Genomic DNA, 19,867 nt, shown 5'->3' with positions numbered 1-19,867 from the left:
CATTATGGTATTATGGCTACCTTCTTTATATAGTTCAGCTGGAAGATTATACTGTCAATTTTGTAGTAATATTACCAGTATGTTTGTTATATCAAAATCGGCGTACTTTTGTACTGTTAGATATTTGAGAGAATCTGTAAAATATGCTAGGTGCTGAAATCAAGGAAAAACGCTCAATCGCTTATGTAGATAATCGATTTGAGGTGTTTGACTTCAAAACACAAGTCAAATAGGAGTTAGAACCAACCAAAAATGATTATACAGAAGTTTGTGGAACCACAGAAGTCAGGGTACAAATATAAAAAAATTAAAGTAGTTGGTTTAATGTCATACAGGTCAAAAAGTGCTAAAACAGACATTATTCAGAAGACTAGCTGGTTTGTACGTAATAGGTACAATAAGCAGATTCCCGATGGCTACCTAAATATATAATCCTTGATTTTATACCTATATATATATATATATATATATATATATATATATATATAATATAATATATATATATATATATATATATATAATAGGAGAATAACCCTCCTTAATACAGCATACAAAATATTTTCGAGTATTTTATATGGTCGCCTGAGTGAATATTCAGAGGAGCTTCTTGGCGAATATCAAAGTGGTTTTAGGCCTGGTCGATCAACAACAGACCAAATCTTTGTGCTAAGGCAAATACTGGAAAAAACCAATAAATTCAATATCGATACATACCATCTTTTCGTAGATTTTAAATCGGCCCATGATAGTGTCCTAAGAAATAAATTGTATGAAGCCATGGACGAATTCCACATCCCCGATAAACTGATAAGGTTGGTTAAGGCTACAATGCGTAAAGTTGTTTGCAAAGTCAAAATACAGGGCGAACAATCACAGGCATTTGAGACGCATGTTGGGCTGCGACAGGGAGATGCGCTGGCGTGTCTCCTTTTCAACATAGCTCTGGAAAAGGTGGTCAGGGATGCCCAAACAGACAACAGAGAAAACATTTTTTAGTTACCCGCACAACACGCAAGCTAGAAGAAATGTATACCACCTTGTCAAACGCCTCAAGAAATATGGGCCTGCAAGTAAATAAGGAGAAAACTAAGATAATGGCATCAACACCCAACAATAGAGCCAGAAACATCGGTCACCAATTCACGGTTCTACCTTTGAAGTGGTGGACAAATTCAAATATACAAACAGTGTTGACATATGGGTCGGAGACATGGACCATTTCCAAGGCAGATGAAAATCTCCTGCTTATATTTTAACGAAGGATCCTGAGAAGAATATTCGGTGGCATCTGTGAAAATGGTGTTTGGAGAAGGAGGTACAACTATGAGATATATCACAGATATAAACATATATTTGGTGGTGTGGTAAAGACGTAGTATTCTTTATAAAAATAGGAAAACTAAGATGGGCAGGACATCTGGCAAGATCACAGCAGAACAACCCTTCTAGGAGAATCCTTACTCAAATGGCTTTAAAAAATGGGGTATGAACTAAAACTGAAATCAGCTCTGAAGTAATATGGAAATGCGTAGAGAAAGTCAGGGAATGAAGCAATGAAAATTTAGTTGCCCTGATATGGATTCTGATATATACCGGGATAAAGAGTAACGAAATTACCGACTTATTGACCGGAATCAGTCGGAAAGTGCATAAACATTTGCGACCGATATCCTTTTGCCAAATTAGTTTCAGTGTGATGCTGGAAAAAATCAAAAGAAAATTAATATTTTTAGAACTACATACATATAACCATAAAAGTTGCATAAATTGCATTAGTTTAAACAAAACGGATTATGGATTAGTACTATACGTAGTGTAGTTTATTATATATAGCATCAATAAAAAAAACAACAATACCTACAGGGTATTGTAAGTCATTAGACTGAGGAAGTAGCTAAAATATTGCAATAGTACACTCGTAGTAGCATATATAACAATACAGATTCTGTGAGCAGATAAAACATCTACACAAACTCTCAAACTGTTGCGTCCTAAGAAACTTCCGAGTACGTTATCTAGAAGTCTTCGAGGCAAAAGAAGAGAATTTCCCTAACATAAAATCTGTAGATATAATGTGAGTAATATGAGTAAACTCTTCTTCTTATGATGACTACCCGTTATAGACGATGGTCACTAACATTGCTATTTTTGTTATAGTTTGGTTTATTTATAAAAAGGCAGTAAAATATTTGTTATTAAATACAGTTAATCTTTCATCAGTTGTAACGTTTCAATCAACCAATTGAACGTAACATTAAGCTCCGCTTGGTACTTGTCCCCCGTACTATATTATTCCAAAGCGACCTCACTAAATTATAAATATCTTTGCGTATACCTGCGTATATCTGCGTATATCCTATACCCTAACATGGTTGCGTAACTTGAGGGAATGGTACGGATGCACATCAATTGAACTATTCAGAGCAGCAGCATCTAAGATCAGAATAGCCATGACGATTGCCAACCTCCGTCGCGGAGATGGCACGTGAATAAGAAGAAGTAGCCGTTTCATCTTATATAAGCCGATACAAATTGTTATTCGCTCTCTTTTCAATCATATCACTACAATCTTTCTACAATGAAACTTTAGTCACACAAATTGGTTAGTGTCTTCGCTGTATACATGGCCACTACCGTGGGGAGCAAGCAATAGCCAACCACACAACTTTGGGAAGCAAACAACAGCCAACCACACTACCTTGGGGAGACAATCACCAACCACCCATACTATCTTAAATCCACTGATGCATCAGAATATAATTTGAAACCCATTTACCAACATGGGGACAAAAATGATTGCTATAATCTAGTCCAACAACCCTCCTTAGCCCAACCAACAACCACCAACCACATATTTTTATACTTAGCTTTTTTATACTTAAATTATTTTATACCGACAACCAGCAGAATCAGTTTAAAAATTTATTTTTGTTTCACATTCATAATAATATAAATTCTATTTATTATCTTATATACTAAAACGCTAAGCCCTTTTCTTGTCCACCACTTTACTCAAAAACCATATTAGATAATTAAAATGTTTTTTCGGAATATTATTAGTATTACGTATGAGATTGTCCAGATATACTGTTGGTACAAAAATTCACTTCCGGTTTTGATATGACCGGAAGTTAAAATTTACTTTAAGTTTTAGACCCCACAATGTATATATGGATCGAAAGTTCTCCTCGAGACGAATCTAAATATGTACTTCCGGTTGCGATCTGACACCGGAAGTGACCCGAAACACGCATAAAACGTCAAGATAGAGCAAATCTGACACCGGATTCGTGATCAGCATGCAAAAGTTTTGTTTTTATTAGTCAAATCAATAGAGAGTTCAACGTAGAGTTCAAAAATGTAAGTTCACGAAATTATCATTTATAGTTTTTGAGTTATTGATAAAAATATTTTTACTTCCGGTCATTGTATATATTGTATATTTTTCTCGCAAAATAAAAATTTTATTTAAAAAACTCGATGTCGAGTTGGTCCGCTAGTTATTTAATAAATATATATACCTTTACTATGACTTCGTAAGTTTTTTTTATTTCCTGTACCTTTCTGGGATTGGTGTGGTAAGAGAATGAACAGGAAACGAACCCAGTGCTGAGCAGTCGATCTTGGCCAGCATTGGGAAAGGGCTTAAACGAACTATAACCAAAAGACGTTTCTGCAAAATAATTGCCCGTATTTCGGATGTGGCCAAGCCAGAGTATTTTTCTGCAATGTGTATTCTTGAACGATAACTGTCGAAAGTACTCCAAATATCATTTTCAATATGCTTTTAAAACTGAAAAAGTTTTAAAAAGAATAAAGCAGCAAAATTTTGTTTGTTTTGATAACCTAACCCTGTATCTACCTCAATACTCTGTATTCAATTTATACTAATCCAAATATATTTTTTATGTCTTTTAATGTGATAATTTCTACCTTTCTAACTTTTAAATAACACCACTTCAAAATTGATGGTTTTAAAGGCATGAAGAAATACAAAATAAATGAATGTAAAAAAACAGTTCAGTTTTTTCCTGGATTTTTTAGGAATATTAAATAATATATTTATACATAAATTTTTTTCATTAAATTTCTAATTCAACTTAAGACAATTATAAAACCATTCAATTAAAAAATGCCATTCAATTTTAGTTTAATGAAAAATGGGCAATAAAACTCGTCTATTATAGCTTGATAAAGCTTGTAAAATAAAATATTAGAAACCGTTATTATTAAGCGTGCTTCCCGACTTTACACCTAACATAAAAATAAAAGAAATTACACGGAACAACGTCTTTTATTGCAGCTGAAAATTTAGACGGAATTGCTGCTGGGCAGTACAATTCCAAGAACATATTTACCTAGAATAATATAAAGGTATTATAGGTTTATTTAAATTGTATTACACAGAAAATGAGATTACTTTATTTGCTGTAAAACGGCTCCGAAATTGTTTAATTATATTATAACGGTTTTATCAAATGCAATTATTGGAAATTTGTGTGTTACAAATTATAAAATACATTACAATAAACTCAATATTTAATCAAAAATCAGCTTTGTGTCACTAAGCCAATTTTTTATGTTTAGTTGTCAATTTGGCTGAAGAAAATTCAGTAGAATAATCTGCTATACTATACCAGGACAATTTTCAATTAAAGGTGACTCATCTACAAATTGAACTAACAGCTAACGGCAATAATGTTAAATGTCAGAAGTAAATTTTTACTGGGGTAATTTTTATTGTGAATGCTTCGCCCATATAAATAAGTGAAAAGTAAAATAGTTCCATAAAATTTGCCCCTGTAACAATATAAATTGGTGCGATTCACGAGCGTATAGTTAGACAAGTTCATTGAATAGTTTGAAGCATCGGTCTATATATTTACGTTCTTGAAAAAAAATGGAAAAAATAGTTTATTCGTTCTACATTCTTATGTGCATAGGCGTAATGTATTCTGTTTCTTGGGAATATATTTATTAAATAGAAAAGGCAAAGCCGTATTATTAAAATTTGTAATTTGTAATTGTGTACCATGGAAAACTATAATCCTTCGGAACAAAATCCGAACCCAAAAGCTAACTTACCTCCATAAGGCATGTCTCTCTTTCCTTTTAAAAAAGCTTTAGGATGCTTCCAGAAACGACTGCAGCCACTTTCGTACGAACATCCATCTTCGTGTATCATGCATTCATTCCATCTAAGAATCCTCGGACATCGACCATCCCAGTTTCGACAAGGATAGAAGAACATCGATGCTAAAGCTTCGAATGGATAATTCCGATAAATTTCTTTTGCATATTGTTTACATCTAAAAATAAAATACAAATTACTTATTTAATGCATACTTTATGGTGCATCTTATAGGCTCATTCTGATTTGTTTACTTTATGGTCACTAAGAGTACCATTAGTATTCACAAGAAAATGTCAATCAGTAAAAAAAACTAAAATCCATGCCAATAGCTATCTCCTCATTTCAAAGGGATTCAACTTAACATAAAAATGGTTTGTAGGCAATTTTTCAAAAGATTTACTAAAATACGAGTAATCTACGTAAATCTCGTTGCCTTAATCAACTACGATAGCCTAGTTCGATAAACAATTATAATTTTGTTAGTAACTAACTTCTTTTTAATAAACTTTGGAGCTGGGTAGATTGTGAGGATACGGGAGGATACCCAGAAGTTGGGAACGTTGGGGAAGAAGAGCTTTGGGACGTGGGTATATAAATCTAGTATGGAGTATACATGGATAAAGATAAATTGATTGAAACGTACCAATGGAAATGAACAGAATTTGGTATAAAGAGAAAGGGGAAAATAAAGGGCGTCACCTTGTGTTTTTTTAGAGGGGCAAGAAAAACTCGTCACTTGAAATATGATAAGATTGGTTTAAGAAAGATTCTAAAAAAAGGCAAATAAGTTTGACCTCTCTTTAAAACCAATATGTATATATAGTAAAAAAAAACAAACACACTTACCTAATATAGTAGCTCTACGTTCCTATCAGAAATATCTTATTGTTTCCCAGAAGCAAGGAAGATTATGAGAGAGTAATAAATTAATAATTGCTACTAATTAACAACTTTTTTTTCAGGCTGAACTTCAAAGTTCAGCCAAGTAAAAGTAAATATAGAAATATTAACATTATAATAAAATAGATATAAACCTAACATGAAAATAGTAAAATCAAAAATGTAAATTGAAACAAATCAGGTTTGAAACAAATATTTCTAGAATTATATGGAATACCTTCATAACTGGGTAAAGTAGAGGTGTGAATGCATTTGAAATTAAATGATGACATTAACTTAGTTATTAGCATATCATGATACGTAGGTATGACAGCTTATTATCTAGTAAAATATATCTACAACTATAGCCAAACAAAAAGTATAACAATTATCAATACATTACTAGCGTGTCAAACATACCAAAAATAAAAACATTTAATCAAATGGTACAAAATTCTTAACACTTCCACTGAAGACTGACAAGTTTTGTTTTTATTGTACAAGGGCGACAGCTATTCCATCTACCTATATAATTTATTTTAGTAATGAATTATAGAAAAATACAGCATACCGTGAGTAACTTGCTTCATCAGAGAAATTTAATAATAAATGAGATGACTTCTAGTTCGAAGTTCTTGTCGTTTTCTCTGCTTACCACCAACTTAATCAAAATACACTTCATCTGATATTTATCAACAAATTATTATATACCAGTATTATTTTTATTCAATCCATAAAGGCCAGTAAAAAAGATAATATTAAGCATCCAGAACTGAATTTAACTTTTTTATTTCATGGCACACTCATAATTCATCGGTATTATCTTGCTGCAGGTTATCTTAGGTAGCAACCTCTCTTTCACCCTTCTTCCTGTAGTTGCGGCAAAATGTCAATTTGCTAGCTCACAACCTTTCTCTTAGCTGCTTGACGAAAAGTGCCCTGTTCACAAATTTCCCCACAACGATACACGCTGTCAGGGTGGTCAAGTGTTTTTTAATATATATATATACCCGGTATTTAGGCGGCACACGCCCTTCCGGTAGGGATCTATGGAGGAGTATCACCGAGCCGCAAGCCCTTATCTCTTGCCGTACTGCTCCACCATAGGCCGATCAGATACCAGCATATTCTAGACTAAGCCGCAGATTCATTTTAGAATTTTAAACTGCTGCGTTAGCCTTTTTGTTTTCTGTCACCGAGCTGGGGATCGAACTGACATCTCTCGCAGTGAAGCGAAGGAGAAGCCAAAGCCCTATATTTTGCCAAATCTTATTCCGAATGCTGCTAATATTTTCAAAATCTTTCTAAACGGAACAAGAAAAAACCGGGTCGAAAACAGAAAGAAGAATACCCTTCGAAACCAACTGTCGGCTAAAACAAACAAATTCTCAAAGTTGTTAAGACTACTATTTTAAAACACAAAAAGATATGAACTATATCGATTTTCATGCCATACAGGGTGGAAAAAAATACTATACCTTTAATAAAACCATATTGTTATATTGGAATTATATGATTAGAGATTAAAAACTGACTCAAACTATCAGTAATAATTAATTTCTGGATTTTAGCAGCCATGGAAACTAAACTGATATGCTTGTAGATCAGTGTCACTTTTTGAAAATTGGTTTGGTCAAAGCTGTTCTCCAGATTCTAAATAGGGAAGCAAAAGCAAAATATCGTTGCATTATAATAATAAAGGTGCACACACATTTTTTTATTAAGGTTGCTGTGAAATTATCTATGCCCGGAGACTTAGTTGTGTCTCAATTTGTTCTATGTAAATCTATGTTTCTTCAGTAAAAACAATTCTAAATTTCAAGATATTATTTGAATCACTTGTTTCGAAAAGGTAACAAATGACACTTTTTGCCAAATACACTTGTTGACGCAATATTGCTCACAAATTGTTCCTACACAGTATGTATTAGAAAAGGTAACAAATGTTGGTCATGTTACCTTTTCGAACTAAACCAACTGAATTGCTGTTGCTGTAGCTGAGTTTCTAGTGCATAAAAGAAGAGCAAAGAAATTCTACGCAAAAATAGATGAAATAAGCAGAATGTGCAGAGAAAGAGAGGATGTAATGGCAATAACAATCGACTACATGCAGAATCTACCCCTTCCTCATATTCCTGTGCAAGAGGTATTTTACTACAGGCAGCTATGGATTTATGAATTTTGTATTAATGATATGAAGAACAACAAAGCCTTTTTTTATTCATACCAAGAAGGAGAATTATTGAAAGGTCCAAATAAAGTATGTACATTTTTGCTCAATTTCATTGAAAAACACGTACCCCTAACGGTAACTGAGTTGTATCTTTTCTCAGACGGATGCCCCGGCCAAAATAAAAACAATACCGTAGTGCGATTTTTGTTAACGCTAACATCAAGTTGTCGGTTTCAAAATATCGCACATTACTTTTCAATGAGGGGACATTCTTTTAATGAATGTGATCGAGATTTTGGAATTGTGAAACGAAAACTACGGAGACATGATAGAATATACTCTCATAATGAATATATCTCTCTCATTGAGACTTCTTCAAAAAGTAAAAAACTTAGTGTTCACAAAGTCGTTGGTACGAAAGTAATCGACTTCAAAAAATGGTGGCCACAACACTAAAAGAAGCAAGTTTTGTCAATATCAAGCCATGGCAAGAACATTGCCACAAAAAAGTTTCCTTTCAAGTCAGCAATTTCTATGAGTTTCGATATTCTAAGGAAACTCCTGGCAAAGTAACTGCACTTTCATTTAATGATAGAATAATATAGAAGTGTTTTAGATTAGCCAAAATACAAGAAAGCAGAGTTAATCTTCCTGACTGCGTTTCATATCCTGCATATTCCGGCAAATTGCCTTAATCATCAAAAATTGAAGACATAAAGAAACTGTTGGTGTATATTCCAGTAGAAAAAAAGGAATATTGGTCCCAGATTGTCACATGGACTACAAGAGAGCAAGCTGAACCAGCTGAAGAGGATTTCTAATTAGTGTATAGTTTATTAGTTGTATTTTCAAATTTTTTTTTTCATATTATTTGAATTGAACTTAAATAAAATAATTATTGCTCCATTTTTTCTTGGATTCACACACATTTGTTTCGAAAAGGTAACATATGCAAAATATTTAAGCAAATATTTTATTGGTATAGTGTACTTTAAGCAATTGACAACCATGGCATTGTGCAAACAATACATCCACTATCAACTCATATATTTGAAAGATTTTTGTAACTACATCATTTTTGAAGAAAATCAGTTTTTTTGTCTTCCTGTAAACTTTGCATTTATGTACATGTTACCTTTTCAAAATAAGTGATTCATTTATATCAAGGTTCTCTGAAACGTCTAATTAGAACTCCCAAAATATCCACCCAGTATATATCGTCCAAGCATTGTCTGGCGGTGAAGCCTACGCGTAATAAAGAAAAAACATATTTTCAGCATAGCTCAACAGGTTAAAAACGTATAAAATATTTTCATTATTCAGCGATAAAGTAGAACGGAGTATTATGTGCTGTAGGCCAAATCCATCATATCAAGTGACATTAACAAAGAGGCACGCAACGCAAACAAGATCAGAAACCACCGACGTATAAAACTTTGTTAAATGTGCTAATACTGCGTATAAAACAATGTGATAGATATATTAGACCATTTATTTAAAAAGTATATACTATAACTACTAACTGATATGTGGATATACCATTGTAAGACAACTATAACTCCTGATACTCGTATAAACAAAAAAGTATACAAAAACTTTATTTTCAAAAAAACTGAATATTGAACCTAAAATTATATTTACTATAAAGAAGAAAAAACTTGTGTTGCTTGACCACGTCTCTAGAGAAACAATACATGAGTTTCTACAGTTTATAATGCAAGAAAAATAGTTGGACGAAGGAACATGGGATGCAGAAGATTTCTTGGCTGCGAAACTTTCGTGACTGGTTCTGAATGACATCGACAGAATTATTCTGCTGCAGTTTTGAAAGTGCAAATAGCCATGTTGATCAGCAACCTCCACAGGAGACGCTGAATGCAAGAAGAAGAAGAAGAAGAATAAGAAGAAGACTTAGAAGGCATTTGAATTTCGTTCAAAATCCAGACAAAAAAACAAAAAATAGGTTATACGACAGATAAATAGTCACCATTTTAAATATCTAATAAACCAAAATTTTGACTTCCTCCTTCTTCTTCTTCTTCTTCCTCTTTATAAGCAATTCTGCATTGTTACTCCATCTTTTGCGCGGACATCCGATACTTCTGCCGATTGGTGACTTATCTCTTTTTATTTTGATGACACGGGTCTCCCCCATTCTGCTTATGTTGTTATTCCATTCTTTTTTTCTATTTAGTGTCCACATTAAGGCATCCTGCCAATATATTTGCTTTTTGTACTTGATCTTTCAGTTCTTTTCCAGGTCTTCATAGCTAGACAGTGTAATTTCCAGGTATTTTATTTTCATTCCTTGTTCAATATTGATGCCATCAATTTCTATTTTACATCTTCGCTAATTACTATTGTTTTAGTTTTCTGAGATGATATTGTCACTATTGAAATGTAATAATATAAGTTCGAAATATTTTACTATTTAATCAGTTAATAAATAAGAAAAAATTATTAGCGTAACATATTTTTTTAAATGGGTGGATTTTTCTCTGCAATTCCGGCAGAGGATAGATCTACATCAGAAATAGCAAACCTGCCCACACAAGCTATGTGATTTTCCCAGCCTCCCATCCCCGGGAAAACCATTACCAAAACCAAAGTATTTACATCTTTGTCCTTTTCTCCCTTTACATCCAAACCAATTTGCTAACACACACTAGCCAAATGTGGCGTTTTAATGGCTTAAAATCCCAAGAGATATTTTCCGTAAGAGACAAACGGTTCTTAGTCTTCGGTGGCTACAACACTCCCAACCAAGGTAGCGGTTGGAACAGAGGGTGCTAAGAATCCCCGAAAAAGATTAGGCGACCACAAAGAGCGACAAATGCATATTACTTCATATAATATGAAAACTCTTAAATAGGACGAGAAAATGATGGAACTGGAAGAATAGCTAAAATAGGACATCATCGGCCTCAGCGAAATAAGGCGAAGACAAGAAGCCCAAATTACTCTTAAATCAGGACACCTATTTCAATATGGAGGAGAAGAAGATACTTCAAATGGTAGAGTAGGATTCATTGTATATAAAAGACACACAAAATATAGTTAAAATTAACAGCATAAACTCGAGGATTCTGTACCTCATCTTTAAATTATAAGCAATATATAATATTTAGGTACTCCGGACATATTCTCCAACGACTACTTACTCAGATGAAGAAATTATAGAAAAATGTAATATCGAGTGGAAAGTGTAAAGACAAGAGGCACTACGGAGCAGAAGACGCCCACCAACCAGATGGTCTGACGACATGAAGCTTGTTAGCAGTAGCTGGTAGCAAGCTGCATAAGACAGAGAAAGATGGAAGAACCGAGAGAGAACTGCAGTGGGCGATTATAGGTTAAAGATTATGGTAAATGTATTTTTAGAATCAGATTTTGACAAGCGTGCCTTATCAAAATCTGATTCTCCAGCCTACGACTTTGTGCTGAAAAGCAGCCTACGACTCTGTGAATGGAAGAGAAGTATTCAAAGCAATGACAGAGCTAGTAATGTCACATTAGTTAGTAAATTTAACAAAACTAATTCTCAAAAAAGTAGAATGTAGAGTACGAATCCAGGGGGAACTGGACCATATCTCCTGTATACGGTTTAATGTCGCTCTGGAAAAAGTAATACGTATGTCGCAAATTACAACCATTGGTTCAATATACAATAAATCAGTGTAAATCCTTGCCTATGCTGATGATATCAATATTGTTGAAAGAACGACAAACGCTGTACGAGAAGCGTATGTGGCATTAAAAGAATCAGCTACAAAATGGGTTTAATAATAAACACCAACAAAACGAAGTATATGAAAATAAGCACGCAACCGCAAATCCTACGACCACTTTTTATAGAAAACGACGTCATCGAAGTAGTCAACGAATTTGTATACCTGGGAGCGCTCATTAACACTGAAAATAATACCGCCGCAGAGATAAACCGCAGAATTTCTATAGAGTCTAGTAGAATAATCTATAAGTCCATTGTGTTGTAGTTGTAATAAAGTACATATATATATATATATATATATATATATATATATATATATATATATATATATTCATACTTGATACTACTTCATACTACATCATATACTCAATAAAGTCAAGAAATGATGGGGACATTTTTTATAAATAGTATGCTTCACGGGTATTTGGTGACAAATGGACGATAAGGTATTTAAAAAGTGTGTAAGATGTGTGTAAGTGTTTGTGTGCATGGATATGTTGCAACAAAACAATTGAAATAAGAAATATATCGACTAAATATTTTAAACATAAAATAAAATAAAAACTTAATATACAGCTATCACACTTGTACATTAAAGTTTATCTTAATGGTGCTGTCATGTTTTGTATATGTAGCGGGATTAAGAAATGACTAATTATTTCTAATTATACAGATCATAAAAGAACACCGCACATCATTACTCTAATAATAATGTAGAAATTGGCAAAAATTTATTATTATTTATTGTAAAAGTAATTATATATACTTACTAAGTTAAAGGACTGTATTTAAACAAAATATTTTTGTTCTCAAACTCGAAAGTTATTTAGAAAAACCCGTTTTTTTAATATCAAAGCAAACTGTATACATTTCGGGCTAAGTTCTGAATTCCTAACTTTACTAGAAAACAACGCCTGAAACATTGTAGCAACTACAGACTTATAGGTCTAATAATTCATTCCTACGTATAATTAACAATATAATTAGAAGTAAATGTAAAGAAGATAAAGATGAAACAATTAGGATGCAAATATTGCGATAAATACAAAATTAAAATATGTAACCCTGATCTGAGCCAGGAAGATAAGAGAATACTTGAAAGAGATCATGAGCCTCACCTAACGAAGGGTAAATTAGTTAGAGATTGCGTGAGAGATGATAAAAAATTTCCAAAAACAATCAAAAAAGTTATGCTTGCAGCATGGATTTTCAAAATGCTTCAGATGCGTACTACAACCGAAACCTCTACTGCTATAATTTTGGAGTAAATGATTTTGAGAAATATTCTGGATATTTTTATGTATGGAATGAAAAAACAGCTGGAAGAGGCTCACAAAATATTTCTTTATATCTAATAAAGCACTTCAAACTTAATGCAAACAATAAAAATCATGTAAGTATTTACAGCGATACCTGTGGAGGTCGAAATCGCAACATGAATATGTATTTGGCATTTATAAAGTTCATACAGAGTGATGAGACTAACATTGATTTCATAGATCAAAAGTTTTTGTTCTAGACCATTCATATTTGGGAAAACGGCGCTGATTTTGGCAGTGTAGATTCAGCAGCAAAAGAAAAGGTTATTTATGTTCCAGAAGACTGACATAACATCATGGCAAAATGTAGAAATAAAAAGAAGTTCGTTGTAAATAAAATGATAAGTGAAGTCTTTTTCAACTAATAATTTAAAGAGAAATATGAGCAACACAAAGAGAATACTGACAGCAATCCTGTGAACTGGTTAAATTCAATGAATCACGGGTCTACAAGAAGATAATCTTTGCGAAATAATGTATGCCGCCACCAGTTTTATATAACTAATAAGACTTGTTGCTTACTGTTATCATTGACAAATAACAGCTATATAAATAGTAGAAATTGGCTTAGGTGCTTATAAAGATGATGTTGCCTGAGAGCAACACAACCAAATAGCGGGTTAATAGAAAAATCAACGCCGATACATTGAGAAAAGGATACTACGTAATTCGCTGAAATTTCCTCAATATACCGGGGTGCAGTTAACGAACCCTCAATAAATTCCCATTTAGTGTGCGCCTCTCGGGATATTCCTGCCCATACCATCACCGAACCCCCTCCATGGCGAACGCGGGGACTTAAAGCGCACTACGCATATATCTCTCTACAGTTCGACGCCATACTCGTTATCTCCCACCTGATGAGTGAAGACAGCATCTAGATTCAACCGTAAAAAGAACATTACTCCATTGTCCTAAATTGGAATGTAAATTGTAGTCTAGCCACTCTATGCCGTCGAAGTAATTTAGGCTCAGTTACTTATCTGTAACTTTGCAAACCAAATTCATGTTTTTTTCGACTAACTGTAAAAACACTTACATTATTGTCTCGAACCTCTTGAAGCTGATTTCTTGTTTGTACCGCTGTTAAAGGACGATCTCGCAAAGCGTTGACTCGTATAAAACGATCGTCTAAAGCGGTAGTATTGCGCTTCTTGCCACTTTCCGCTTTACGCTTGTTTGTTCCAGTTCGTATAAAACGTTTCACTACCCTTTGGATGGTAGAGGAATGAGTGTGTAGTACTCTAGCCACATATTGATAATTTCGCCCATCTTCAACCAGAGCAACGGCTTTCGCACAATCTTCGAGACTAAGAACCATGATCAATCATAGGTAAACAAAATGTCATAATAATAACAGTTACCAAAGCCACCTCGTCGTATGACAAAATAACTCCAAAATAATCATAATTAAAAAAGTCCTAAATTGTGTGTGGCAAATTCATTTGGCAGTAAAAAATGAACCAAAGTATATTCTGACATGAAACAAATGACAGAATGCTTAGGAGACAAGGTTGCAAACGAAAAATATGGTTTTACGAAAATTCGCAAATGGAATTATTATACACGATGTTTCAAAGTTAGTATAATAAAACCACGTTTTAATTAACAACGTACAATAAATCAAATATAAAATTTTATCAAAAAACTGACTATACCAAATTAAAATTTATAAATTTATACATAATGTGTTAAAAAAATCATCAAAATAGAACTAAAAATAAAAAATTTTAAATACTTTGAATTTGACCAAAATTTTCTCCGTTGCGTTTTCTTTTTCATTTGAGTGGATAAGTAAAATAACAAAGTAAAAAAAAAGTAAATATAAAAATATTAATCCATCATACCTTCCACATAATACATTTTCATCCGGTAATACGTGCACAGGACCACAACTGATTATATTTTGGCAATTTCTGCATCTTAGTTCTCGAATAATAGAAAAGGGTATTTTGGATGGCCGTTCATTCATCTGCAACAAAACAACAAACTGTTAGGCATATACTATTAACTATTTCTTAATTTAAACAGTAATGATAAGATTAAAATATTTCTAACCGAGCTTTTATTACTATAATAAAGATAACGCAAGAGTTTGAAAATGGATTTAAAGTTAATAAATTGTAAAAATTGAATAAATAAGCAAACAGAACCTTTGTTTATTGCGTCAATAAAGAAATACTTAAGGTATTTTTATTGAATGATAAATACTAGAAGCCGTGAACTGTGGTAATAATTTAAGTGTAATATATTAAATGATACTCCTTAAATTCCTTGCATGTAAAATGTTTTATTGATTAAGATGCCATTATATTATTCATTGTTTTTGAGAAAGCCTATGATAGTAGATGTACTTATTTATTATATGGCATACAATAAGAACACGTAATTCAAAATCAGTATATAACGTTAGATGGAGTAATACAAACGAACATCTAATGTATGTAACACATTTTCGGTCGCATTCAGGAACTCATCGAAAACTCCAAGCAATCGCATTCGAAAGCATTCTTCAACAATATGACGGACGGTCTGTCGTTGTGCACCACAGTAACACTCAGGAGTAATGGCTTTTCCCCATCTATATAAGTTGTCAGCACATCTACCGCTGTTTCGTGAGCACATCTACCGCTGTTCTTATTCTGTTTAGCGTTGTCCATGTATTGCGGGTCAGTTCAAAGCCTGACAGTTTCTGATCGATACAGGCCATTTGGTGTGCTTCCTGTGGTAAATCGCTCTCCCATTGTCTTCTTCAAGCGTTGGTGAAGTTGAAATGTTCCTGATGTAAGGAGTTGGATCTTAACAATCGAGGATATCTGGAGCACAGTCTGTTTATTTCGATATCAATAGTGGATGGGTAGTTGATGGTCTTCTCTGGTAAGAGAATAACTTCTTCGCAGTTTCGGCGGTGAAATGTGACTTAGAATGGGAAGCTAATAGTTCGGTGTGGGTCTAATTGTGCCTGAGATTATTTGCATTGTCTGGTTTAATTGGTTGTCAATAATGTGTGTTTGATCTGAGTACGGAGGCTGAGGACCTCCATGTGGTGCCACATAGCTTTTGGACTATATTATTTGGAGTTTGCAGTTTTGCTGTCATTCTTTGTAGGTGTTCTTTAAAACTTAATGTTCTGTCCAGAGTCACTCCAAGATATTTTGGTGTTGTGTTGCGAGTGAGCAGTCTGTTTTTAAAGTGAACAGAGAGTTTTTTGTTGGCTTGTGCATTATTCAAATGGAAACAGCAGACTTTGGTTTTCGTTGCATTGGGCCGTAGCCTCCCTTTGCGGAAGTGTTCTTCCATAACGGCAAGGTCATTCGTTAGGATTTTTTCTGTTATATCCACGTTAATATGTCTTGCTGCAATGGCCCAGTCATCAGCGTAGCCAAATTTCTGTGAAGTTCTCCCAGGTAGGTCAGCGATGTATAAATTAAACAGTAAGGGTGTCAAAACATATCCCTGTGGCAGTCCATTGCTGAGCTTCATTTTAACACTTTTAAAGTTGCCCATTGTGACTTGAAAAGGTCTATCGGTGAGCATGCTATCAATCAGTTTCGTTACCTTTTGACACGGGATAACAAGGATTAGTTTAAAGATTAGTCCTTGTCTCCAGACAGTATCGTATGCAGCGGATAGGTCAATGAAAGTAACAGATATCTTTTGCTTACTTTGAAAATCTGTGCAGCTGCGGTTAGGTCTGAACCCTGTTTGCTCAATAGGTATCAACTCAAATATGTTTATACTAATTCTGTTGTAAATTAAGCGTTCCAACAGTTTATAGAAACAGCTAAGTAGTGCAATCAGTAACTTTGAATTGTGAAAAATAATGGTTATCTGACAAAGATTAACTAATGGACAAAGAAATAAGAAAAACTATTAGAGAAACCAAAAACAAATGGTTGGAAGATCAATGCAGAGAAATGGAATCATTGGAAAGTAGACACGACTCGTTTAATCACCACAAGAAGGTAAAAGATGCAGCAGGAATGTACAAACGCAAGAGATCATGACATATGACTGATGATCATGGCGACCCGGTAATAGACATTGAACAAACAAAGAATATATGGAAGAGATACGTTAAGAAGACATTCAATACCGACAGAGATAACATCCAGATAATTATGGAATACGACACAGGACCACCAATCATTCAAGACGAAGTCAAAGCCGCAATTAAAGCAACTAAAGTAGGTAAAGCACCAGGGCCCGACAACTTTCATTCAGAATTTCTAAAAATCATGGGAGACGAAGGAGTAAAATGGCTTACAACAACGTTCAATAAAATCTATGACTCGGGAAAAATCACAGAGGGCTGGTTAAAATCTACATTTATTGCTATACCTAAAAAACCTAATGCAAAAAAATGCGAAGAGCATCGTATTATCAGTCTAATGAGCCATATTCTTAAGACCTTCTTAAAGATAATACACAGAAGAATTTATCAGAAATGCGAGTCACAGATCTCACGAACGCAGTTTGGATTCAGGGTTGCGTTAGGTACAAGAGAAGCCTTGTTCGCGGTTCAGGTATTATTTCAAAGGTGCAAAGATATCAACTGCGATATTTATGTATGCTTTATCGACTACCAGAAAGCTTTCGACAGAATTAAGCACGATAAGCTCATGGATATACTAAAGGCAAGTGATCTGGATAACAAAGACCTTCGAGTAATCAAGAACATATACTACCTGATACCAATCAGCAACCATTCGGGTGAAAGACCAACTAACAGAAGAAGTTGCAATAAATAGAGGAATAAGATATTTAAGAGCCACGACCTACCCTTAAAAATTAAAATCCGATTATTGAGATGCTACGTGTTTACAGTGCTGCTCTACGGGGTTGAATCATGGACACTAATCGAGGCATCCATGGGAAAACTCGAGGCGTTTGAGATGTGGTGTTATAGACGGATACTGAGGATCTCCTGGGTGGACCGAATAACAAACATTGAGGTTCTACGTCGGATGCATAAAACAGTGAAACAGCGCAAGCTAGAATATCTTGGACATATAATGCGAAACGATCATAGATATAACTTGCTGCAACTTATATTACAGGGAAAGATCTACGGAAAGAGGGGACCAGGCAGAAGAAGAATATCTTGGCTCCAAAACTTACAAAAATGATTTTCCTTGACCACTTCAAGACTATTTCGAGCTGCGGTCAATAAAGTTTTGTCATGCAAGTAGTCAACATCCGTAATGGATAGGTACAACAAGAAGAAGAAGAAGGGTTATCTAGGAAAAGAGCGATAATACCTGCAGTAGAGTAAGAAAAAATAATAAAGAACACATATTGATTATGATAATAAGAATTTATAGATAAATTATATAGATAAAGTAAGAAAAAATGAGAATTCTTGTGTTAGTCCAATAATCCAATGTTAGTACGGTTTGATATGGTTATACTTTACTAATGTAAACAACTTTTTTAATTAAAGAAAACACAGCTATAAGGATCCGAAATATCTAAGAAAAACAAACTACAAACTTCTATGTATAGCTACCATAGTAAATCTCTGGTAAATATCTGTAACCTAATTAATAAAAACAAAATTATATACAATAGAATGGAAATTCCTATTAACTAAACTCACATTATATTAGAAAATACATCCAAACAATACAAATATTTTAATTATTATACCAATTACAAAACAACTGTTTCTATTTTCCTTTTTTACTTACTTTATATATTTTAAAGACAGGTTCGTTATCGAGTAACCACAAAAAGCAGTCATTTTAAACGTCCAACCTTCAAAGTATTCTTTTAACCAAATACTTGCAATGAATCACATACTTGGATTTAATTAGTTGATAACAAAACATATGGAAAGTTTTATAGACGATATCAGAAACAAAAATTGGTCAAGTAAATAACTAATTACCTGCTGTAAATTGACTCATTTAAATGAAATAGGTGGATCATTTAATGAATCATGATCACTCAGAAGTTTCTACTAAAGGATCACGCCCACGTGGAGGCGGACACTGTCCATACACTGATAAAGTGAAAGAGAAAAAACTTAACAAAATATCTATTTTAGCGCCCTAGGACTGGCAGCAGTTAGTCAGACAAACCTCAATGAAATATACCGTACATAATATAAAATTAAAAGATTTTGAAAATTTTAGGTCTTTGTTTAATGTCAAAATATCTCAAAATCCGCCTTTGATTAATATAAAAAGAGACATTAACAAACAACAAGTTCTTCTGTCAAACTGTGTTTAACTGAAAGTAAAACAAAACAGCATGGGAACTCCGTTTTTGAAAAGTAATTTTCATTATGAAAACCAGGAGATTGACATTCTTAAGTTTTGAAGGCGACGCCTTACATTGCCAACTGTTATCACAAAGTCCAATACCTATATCCCAACAAAAGTATAATGACCTATTGGCATTACTGCTATCTGTTCCTAACTTTTGCCATGATTTTTATCAAAACTTAAAGCAGTCGTTATTGAGTAGTTAAATAATATTGTAGTTGTTATTGAATACCCCAAACTAAGTCTTACACTACAATAACTTTATTAGAGGGCTATAACACTATGGCTATTAAAACGGTTAAAAACACAGAAAAAAAATTTGTTTTTTTAATTATAACAAATGCATTATGTAAATAAAAAACA

The 19,867-nt window shown here is 33.5% G+C and overlaps 2 protein-coding genes across 4 annotated transcripts in view; one reads left to right on the top strand and one right to left on the bottom strand.

The window, feature by feature from the left end:
* LOC140448094 (probable G-protein coupled receptor CG31760) overlaps positions 1 to 19,867 on the top strand; it is a 412,547-nt gene that overhangs the window by 150,830 nt on the left and 241,850 nt on the right. The window lies entirely within an intron of this gene.
* The window catches only part of LOC140448096 (uncharacterized), a 61,193-nt gene that overhangs the window by 6,940 nt on the left and 34,386 nt on the right, over positions 1 to 19,867 (bottom strand). Inside the window, exons 2-3 of the mRNA XM_072541155.1 lie at positions 15,083 to 15,207; positions 5,086 to 5,309 (exon numbers count right to left, since the gene is read on the bottom strand). Of these exons, the coding sequence (XP_072397256.1) occupies positions 5,086 to 5,309; positions 15,083 to 15,207 (349 nt within the window). The remainder of the gene's footprint in view (positions 1 to 5,085; positions 5,310 to 15,082; positions 15,208 to 19,867) is intronic.

This window comes from Diabrotica undecimpunctata, chromosome 8 (assembly GCF_040954645.1).
Source record: "Diabrotica undecimpunctata isolate CICGRU chromosome 8, icDiaUnde3, whole genome shotgun sequence".
Lineage (NCBI taxonomy): Eukaryota > Metazoa > Arthropoda > Insecta > Coleoptera > Chrysomelidae > Diabrotica > Diabrotica undecimpunctata.
This window is presented reverse-complemented; position numbering and strand designations above follow the sequence as displayed.